Source organism: Dendropsophus ebraccatus, chromosome 1, assembly GCF_027789765.1.
Source record: "Dendropsophus ebraccatus isolate aDenEbr1 chromosome 1, aDenEbr1.pat, whole genome shotgun sequence".
Lineage (NCBI taxonomy): Eukaryota > Metazoa > Chordata > Amphibia > Anura > Hylidae > Dendropsophus > Dendropsophus ebraccatus.
The window spans coordinates 216175955-216184928 of record NC_091454.1 but is presented as its reverse complement, the minus strand read 5'-3'; the positions used below and the strand labels follow the sequence as shown (position 1 = coordinate 216184928).

Sequence of the window (8974 nt, the reverse complement as noted above, 5' to 3'; positions counted from 1 at the left end):
GACTGTAAGGGGGAGAGAAGATGAGGTGGAGCCAGAAAGTGATACACTAAAGGAGCGGTCAGAGAGATAGGAGGAGAACCAGGAAAGAGCAGAGTCCTTGAGGCCAATAGAGCGGAGCGTGGAGAGGAGGAGCTGGTGGTCTACAGTGTCACATACAGATAGAGCGGAGCGTGGAGAGGAGGAGCTGGTGGTCTACAGTGTCACATACAGATAGAGTGGAGCATAGAGAGGAGGAGCTGGTGGGCTACAGTGTCACATACAGATAGAGCGGAGCATAGAGAGGAGGAGCTGGTGGGCTACAGTGTCACATACTACAGATAGAGCGGAGCATAGAGAGGAGGAGCTGGTGGTCTACAGTGTCACATACAGATAGAGCGGAGCATAGAGAGGAGGAGCTGGTGGGCTACAGTGTCACATACTACAGATAGAGCGGAGCATAGAGAGGAGGAGCTGGTGGTCTACAGTGTCACATACTACAGATAGATCCAGGAGAATGAGAAGCGAATGGTTACCTTTAGATTTGACGGAGAGGAGATCATTGGAGACTTTAGTAAGGGCAGTTTCTGTAGAGTGGAGAGAACGGAAACCAGACTGAAGGGGGTCAAGGAGAGAGTTGTCAGAGAGGTAGCAGGTTAGGCGGGAATAGACCAAACGTTCCAAGAGTTTAGAGATAAAAGGAAGATTAGAGACAGGTCGATAGTTGGCGGCACAGGAGGGGTCTAGAGAGGGTTTTTTCAGTAAGGGAGTGATGACGGAGTGTTTGAAAGCCGAGGGGAAGATGTCAGAGGAGAGGGAGAGGTTGAAGATTTTAGTAAGGTAAGTAGTGACAACAGGAGAGAGAGACTGAACAAGGTGTGAGGGAATAGGGTCACTAGGGCAGGTGGTGGGGCGAGAGGAGGAGAGGAGTCTGGAGACTTCCTCCTCTGTCCTTGACTCAAAGACTGAGAGGGAAGAGGAGAGGAAATACAAGAGGGAATAGGATTAATATTACCTGAGATGATCTCCTGACGGATTGTGTCTATTTTGTCCTTGAAGTAGTTGGCTAGGTCTTCAGCACAGAGGTTAGTGATGGGTGTGCAGTGTCCCAGAACATGCAGACTACTACTCCTATTATGCTCTTTTCTATTGCTGTGTCCATCCCTGTTCTGGTGGGTGTTTGCACTGCAACTGCTGCTGGTTTTACCCTGGTATTCTCTGGTAATGTGCATTCTCATGTATGTTCTTGTGTATTCCTGTGTGCTATTACATTGTACAGTGGTATGCAAGGCTGTTGATCACGTGACCGTGCCAGTTCCCTGTAACCATGGTACCTCCAATGGCCGACTAGCTCTGGCCAGGAGCAACCATGTGACCTCCCACTTCCTCCTAACAAGTTAGTCTTCCCCCTTCTTCCAAGCAAGGCAGGGTGTGTGTCGTCTCTCTCCTACCTCAAAGGAGTTGGACGTGTCGCAGGTCCCACTTCACCACTAGAAGTGTGGATCAGGTGCTCTGCTGTATTCAAGTCTTCGGCTGTATCTGCCTGCTCAAGTGTCCGGAGTCTTCTCTCTCATCTGGGTGTCATTCCGTTATCTCTCATCATCGCTGCAAGGATTAGCAGCAAGTATTCTTCTCAAACTAATCCACCCAGCAACGCTACTTTCTCTCATACTCCTACTCTCATCATCCGGCACATATTCTCACAGCTTATGCAGCATCACTCCTGCTTTATTTGTCAAAGCCTGCTATATACCCGGTTGCAACCGGACGGAACTGTTGCTACTAGTTACCTCATCTATAATAAAACCGCTGTTACTGAACCCTGGCATTGGTGTCCACTAACTGGTGCCCTGACTAGGTGCAGCGAGGAATCGCATGCCCATCATCACCCGCAGATCCCACAGACCGGCTCTACAGCTGTGCCGCCCTCAGGCCTATACCGTGACAAGTATACACCCTGCAGCTGCCCCAGTTATTGCCCGCTCATAACAACAGCACTGCGGAAGTGGCCCCCAGGGGCCAGGGCATCGCAGGTGTCTGAACTTTGGGTTTAAGGAGAGAGTTGAGGGTATCAAAGAGGCATTTTGGGTTATGGGATAGAGAAGAGATCATAGTGGTGAAGTAGGATTGCTTAGCAGAGTGAAGAGCAGAGTAGGAGGTTGGCTGTTGTCTTTGATTTCCTCCACAGACGTTCAGCACACCTAGAACACCGTCTAAGAAAACGAGTTCTGGATGTGTGTCAGGGTTGTGGCCGTCTGTGTCGGGCTGTTTGGGCTATAGGCGGTGCAAGTGTGTTCAGGGTGGTTTTGAGGGTGTCGTGGTATTGTTTGGCAGCCAGATTAGGACAGGAGATGGAAGAGGTTGGGGGCAATGATGACTGTACGGTATCTAGCAGTTGTTGGGTGTCTATAGCACGTAAGTTCCTATATGTGAGTGAGGTCGGGGTGTCAAGAGGAGGACGAGAATTTGTTATGATAAAGGAGAGGAAGTTGTGGTCAGAGAGCTCAGTGGTTAAGTTAGTAAAGTGGGAAACTGGGCAAAATCTGGAGAAGACCAGGTCCAAGGTATTCCCACCCTTGTGGGTTGGGGAGTCAGAATGCTGAGAGAGGCCAAGGGAGGAGGTTAGAGAGAGAAACTAAGCGGCTGATTGGGGGGGTGGGGGGTGGGGGTGGATTGTAAATTGGGATGTTAAAATCGCCCATGATTAGAGCAGGAATATCAGAAGATAGAAAGTAAGGCAGCCAGGTAGAGAAGTGATCAAGAAACTTAGTAGGTTAGCCAGGGGGGCGGTAGATGACCGCGACTCTCAGGAAAAATGGACGGAAAAGTCGTACGGTGTGAACTTCAAAAGAGGAGAATGAGAGGGAGGGCTCAGGGGGAATGACCTGGTAAGTGCAGTCTGGGGAAAGAAGTACACCCACTCCTCCGCCATGTCTGTTATCAGGTCTAGGGGTATGGGAAGGGTGTAAGCCACCATGGGTCAGAGCGGAGGGGGAGGCTGTGTCTGACTCTTGTAGCCAGGTTTCCGTGAGAGCCAGCAGGTCGAGCGATTTATTGATGAACATATCATGAACTTCTGTAAGTTTATTACAGACAGACCGGGCGTTCCAGAGAGCATAGTTACTGGAGATGGGATCCGACAAGCAAAGGATCCTGACCAGGTTATGGGGGTTTCTGAAGGAGGTAGGAGAAGAGAAGCTGTTAGTGAAAGAGGGAGGAACAGGGTTAGGAGAAATGTCTCCCGCTGCAAGAAGGAGAAGGATTGTGAGAGATAGTAGATGATTTAGTGACTTATGAGGACGGTTTCTGTGCTGCCCCTTGGAGAAACAAAGGTGATGGGGGTTCAGGAAGGTAAAGAGTGAGTGTGAACAGTACATGGGTGACGGAAGGAGAGAGGGGCTGATGTGGACAGAGTCCACAGGGGAATGGGCGGGGATAGGTCTGTAGACATAGGATTAGCAGGTATAGAGAGATTAATTAAGTAGTTAGTAGGTCTATGGAATACATGTGCAGTACTCACTGTCTTTCCTCAGAGGTTTCTTATGGTTTCCTTCTGGTTTAATTCTGGTCTAATTCTAAAGTGGTCACTTATGAGGTCACTTGCGATGGAGCAAACAATGGAGTTTTCAAAAGACCAGTGGTCAAAAGACCAGTGTGCCCACTCTTATAGTTCTATGGATATGATTAACTGACTGAAGTCACTGCATCAAGGCTTCACTTCCTGGATAAAATGGTGATGGCACGACCCGACTCCCAGAGCTGTGTGGGCTGTGGCTGCTGGAGAGGATGATGGCAGAAGGACACTGAAGGACACAGGGCACTGGAGGGACACTGAGCATCCCTCTGCCATCATCCTCTCCAGCAGCCACAGCCCGCACAGCTCTGGGAGTCGGGTTGTGACATCACCATTTTATCCAGGAAGTGACATCACCATGTTATCCAGGAAGTGAAGCCTTAATGCAGTAGGAAGTGCAGGGAAAAAAGCACTTTATAAACATTTTCCATAATAAGTGTATATTGGGGATTTGTGTAGCTTTTGGGGGGCATTACATTACTTTAATAAAAATTTTTGACTGACTTCTCCTTTAAGAGATTTTCCTGATGTGGTGCGCATGCGTGCAGAACAAAATGGTAGTGGGGTTGACATCTCTACATGCTCGGGCGGTCACGTAATTTGTGGCATTACGGGTCACATGACGTCGAACCTGGAAGCGAGTAACATCAGGTAATCCAAATTAGTTTTGTTTATCCATTGGCTGTATATCCTCTTGTGGGTGGGATCTTTTCTATAAATAGGATGGATGTGGTTAGTTATATATGCTCCTTGACAAAGGTGGACGCTTAAACGCGCATCAGAGTATGTGGCAATAGGTACTATGGGGGATATTTATCAAACATGGTGTAAAGTAAAAATGGCTCAGTTGCCCCTAGCAACCAATCAGATTTCACCATTCATTTTCCAAAGAGTCTGTGAGGAATTAAAGGTGGAATCTGATTGGTTGCTAGGGGCAACTGAGCCAGTTTCACTTTACACCATGTTTGATAAATCTCCCCCTATATTTTCATTTGGTAAGAACCTGCGATGCTTTACGTACAATAGCTAGTATTTCTCAATAGGCAGCTATACTGGGTTCACACTATGTATATTTGAGGCTGCATTTGGTCTTTGTCAGGTCCTCATAGCAACCAAAACCAGGAGTGGATTGAAAACACAGAAAGGCTTTGTTCACACAATGTTGAAATTGAGTGGATGGCCACCATATAACGGTAAATAACGGCCATTATTTCAATATAACAGCCCTTGTTTTAAAATAACAGCAAATATTTGCCATTAAATGATGGCCATCCACTCAATTTCACCATTATGTGAACATAGCCTTTCTGTGTTTTCGATCCACTCCTTGTTTTGGTTGCTATACAGCCTCAAATATACAGCCTCAAATATACGTAGTGTGAACATTGTGTTTTTTGTATGTTGTTGACAAATTCTGCTGCTCTGTGTTCATTATTGGTTGCCCCGTGTCACTTTTTATCGGTGCTGACTCTTCTTTTTTGTTTTTTGCTTTTTTTGCTCTTTATATATGTTTTTATTCAATAAAGATTTGTAATACATTGTTACTGTTGGTAGCTTGGCATTTTTTTGGTAAATGAGTGTTGCATGACATGTTAGCCTGCAGCTACATGCGACTACACGTGTAGGTATAAATATATATTTTTGATTCACCTAGCATTTTTATATATTTATTACTAATTGGTAAAGTGTCACTGTCGATTATTATTTTTTTTTTTTTCAGAAATCAATAGTACAGGCTTTTTAAAGAAACTTTGTAATTGGTTTGTTGGCCGAAAAATGCATTTTTATCAGGAAAAAGCAGTAAGAAGCTCTTCCCCCGTCTTCATGGTTCTCTATGGAGAAGGGAGGGGTGGAAGGAGATGAAGCACCAAAACAGGACAACAAAGAGTTAATTTACAGCTACATCACTTGGCTATCTCCTCTGAAGTCAGTATTGACCTCTCTGACCTCTGAATACCGGCTTTCACACTGCTCCCGCTGTGTAATCGTTTGTTCTCTGTTCTCTGCTGGCGACTAATCTCCCTCCTCCCCCTCCCCTCTCCATAGGTTATACAGGGCCCGACTGATGTAAAAGAGTTGAGATCTCCTGATAATGAGCAGTGGATGAGAGACAGGAGGGGGGGGGGGACCTGGGGAAAGTCTTTCTGAATGCAGATAATGGCAGATTTGCCTAATAAACCCAATTACAAAGTTTCTTAAAATCGCCTGGATTATTGATTTCTGCACACACACACACACACACACACACACACAAATTAATGACAGTGACACTTTAACTGTTGCTAATATAGTTTGGCTTTTTTATTGAAATTCATTAGAATTCGATTTGCGAATCTTAACGAGTTTGACCAAAATTTGCAAACTTCACAGAACGAATTTTCGCCTGCTTCCCTCATCTCTATTTCTTACCATCCCTTGTTTGCTGGAATCTGTATAATCCTCTTGTTTCTTTCTCTCTATTGTGCAATGGTCTTCTATGGAGCTGAGTGGTTTCCCGGCCGGACTGATTTTGTAATAGACGTTCCTGGACTTGTCCGGCCGCCGGTTATTTACATAGCTCAGCCCTTATATCTCTCCTGTTACTTATTAAAGAGACTGCTGGGGTCAGGGTGGGGGAGCACAGGCTAAATACCTATATAACCCCCTCCATGTCTCCAGGATAGCACATACCCCAGGAGGCATCATGGGGTGCAGAGCTCTGTGTCTCATTCTACTATATGGACTCATTGGGACCTATGCACAGCAACCGTGAGTATAACCTGGACCCTCATCTATAGCATTCCTATATACTGTATATACAAATCTACATATACACACCCTCGAGGGCCTCGAGTTGTCAGAGAGGTCCCTAATGGCTTCTGTCTTCCCTTTCAGCCTTCATTGATCTTTATACCCAAATGAGGGGAGATCTATTTATTAGAGATGAGCGAACCTGGAGCATGCTGGAGTCCATCCGAACCCAAACGTTCGGCATTTGATTAGCGGTGGCTGCTGAAGTTGGATAAAGCCCTAAGGCTATGTGGAAAACATGGATATAGTCATTGGCTGTATCCATGTTTTCCAGACAACCTTAGAGCTTTATCCAAGTTCAGCAGCCCCAGCTAATTAAATGCCGAACGATCGGGTTCAGATGGACTCAAACCCAAACCCGGTTCACTCATCTCTACTATTTATCAAGACTGGTGGGGCAAAAGGGAGTGGCCAGGGATCACCCTGTAGGTTTGCTATATGGCCCATTTATTTTGTGTGAGTTATCCAGGATTAGAAAAAAAAACATGACTATTTTCCTGCAAAAACAGCACCACCCCTGTCCTCAGGTTGTTTGTCGTATTACATTCAGATTCACTTCAGTGGAACTAATCTGAAAACCCCCACACCCAAACTGAGGACATGAGAGGTTCTGGAAAAAAGGAGCCATGTTTTTCTAAGCCTGGATGACCCCTTTAAAGGAAACCAATCACATCATTGTGCTGATATAGCTCCCGGCTGCACCCCATAGGCGTAGCTACCATAGAGGCAGGGTAGGCAGTTGCTATGGGGCCCATGCAGCAGGGGGGCCCCGGGGGAGAAGGTAAGAGTGTGTCCTTCTTCTTAACCCCTTATGCACTGCACTTTGTAGGTGACCCCGTGTTTACTTACATGCTGCAACAAAAAAAAGTTTAACAAGCAGAAGACAAGGAGATCTGCTCTGATAACCCCTGACCTCTGTTCTCCAGCTGTGCCATGAAGTAGGATAATGTGCAGAGTTCCCTGCAGAGGTCAGGGGGTATCAGTGCACAGGCAGTAAAGCAGATATCTCTCTGTCTTCTGAACATTGGGTCACTTACACACTGCAGTACATAAGAGGTTAAGTAGAAGGTAGTCTGCTCCTGCACCTTTGTATTTAGCCATAAGGGCTCCTAATGGGTCCTTATAGGTAAAAACAGTGGACTGTCATAGCAAGTGGCCATTGACTCTCTGCTCTGCCAGTCACTCTTATGGCTGCAGCCAGGATTCTGCCTCTGGCCACAAGAGATTTTAATTTTTGGCCACATCACAGACCATATACCGTATATATATTTATATGCACAGTGCTTTGTGTTCTGCGTAGTGGGGGGGGGCCCTTAAATTTTTTTGCTATGGGGCCCCGTGAATCCTAGCTATGCCCCTGCTGCACCCTATAGCTCTATTATGCAGCTCCTTTACCATACCAGCCGTGGGTTCAGTGTTATTTTTATATGGGGGAAAGGGTGCTTATTCTGGCTCGTGAGGTCAGGAGAGGGCCGGACAGCCGTCCCTGACTTGTCTCTGCTCCCTGCCTCCGTGGGGATGATTTACAGGCAGAGAGATCTGCTAGTGGCCAGAGAGCTGTACACATTAGATGTACACTAATCAGCAGCAGAATGGCAGCAGGACACGTGGCAGCCGCTAATATACAGCAAGGTCACATGTCCCACCTGTCCAATCACAGCAAGGCCAATACTGGGCAACACCAACAGTGATAAAGTATATAGTTCATGGGTGCTGAGATCACTAAATAGGAGCTAATTTGCAAAGTCAGACACAGCTATAGGACGAGATTGGTATTATTTTTCTTATATTATTTTATTTTTCATAATCCCTTTAAATTTGGGTTTGCTAGGACAGGAAGTAGAACTAGGAATATTTTGGGCAGATATGAAATACTGATCTCTCTCTCCATGTGTTTCCTTCACTAGATGCAGCCTGATAACCCCCAGCGTGCTGCGTGTGGACAGTGAAGAGACCATTGTAGTAGATGGACATGGCTCTGCGTTTGTTGCTGACATCACAATCCAAGACTTTCCCCGGAAGAAATTCACTTTGGTTACGAGCAGAGTCTCTGTGAACAACGGTAACCAGTTCTTTGGAAATGTGAAGTTGACGGTAAGATTATTTCCACCAATACAATAACAATTTTTCCTGCATTATTGTGAGGATTAGGACCAGGACTTTAGATATTGAGCCTCAATCTACCCAGTGCAGTAGGCTCCATAGCTCAGGTCTATATCAGCAAAACATATTAACTTGCATTGTAACAAACTGACTAAATGCTCTGTGATCAATGAGAAACAACCATTGCAACAACAATCAGCTCTCTAGATCAGGTTTCTCTGGTATCTACAAAAAAAAAAAAAAGTTCTGTCTCTCAATAAAATCAATGTGCTCCATATCTAAATTATATCGGTTGGGAGATTCTCATTGTAGTCATTATCTTCTTTTAGTACAGAAATAGGGACCCCCGTCCCCAATGTAATATGGGCCATCAAAGGGGTTTCCCCAGTAATAAGCATCTAATTAGTGGAGGAGTCACTGTTGGACTGTCTCATAGTTCTATTTGGTTACCTTTTTTTTTGGTTTCCCACTACAGGTGTTGCTCCTGTTCACACCCTTCGTAAAAGTCTGTACTTTTATGTGGTCTTATTG

General features: G+C 45.7%; 1 protein-coding gene across 1 annotated transcript in view; it reads left to right on the top strand.

Moving 5' to 3' along the window:
• The first annotated feature begins 4154 nt into the window (after nucleotides 1–4154).
• LOC138769631 (complement C3-like) overlaps nucleotides 4155–8974 on the top strand; it is a 78506-nt gene continuing 73686 nt past the window's right edge. The window contains exons 1-3 of the mRNA XM_069948230.1: nucleotides 4155–4201; nucleotides 6209–6298; nucleotides 8248–8434. Coding sequence (XP_069804331.1) covers nucleotides 4170–4201; nucleotides 6209–6298; nucleotides 8248–8434 — 309 coding nt within the window. The 5' untranslated portion in view covers nucleotides 4155–4169. The remainder of the gene's footprint in view (nucleotides 4202–6208; nucleotides 6299–8247; nucleotides 8435–8974) is intronic.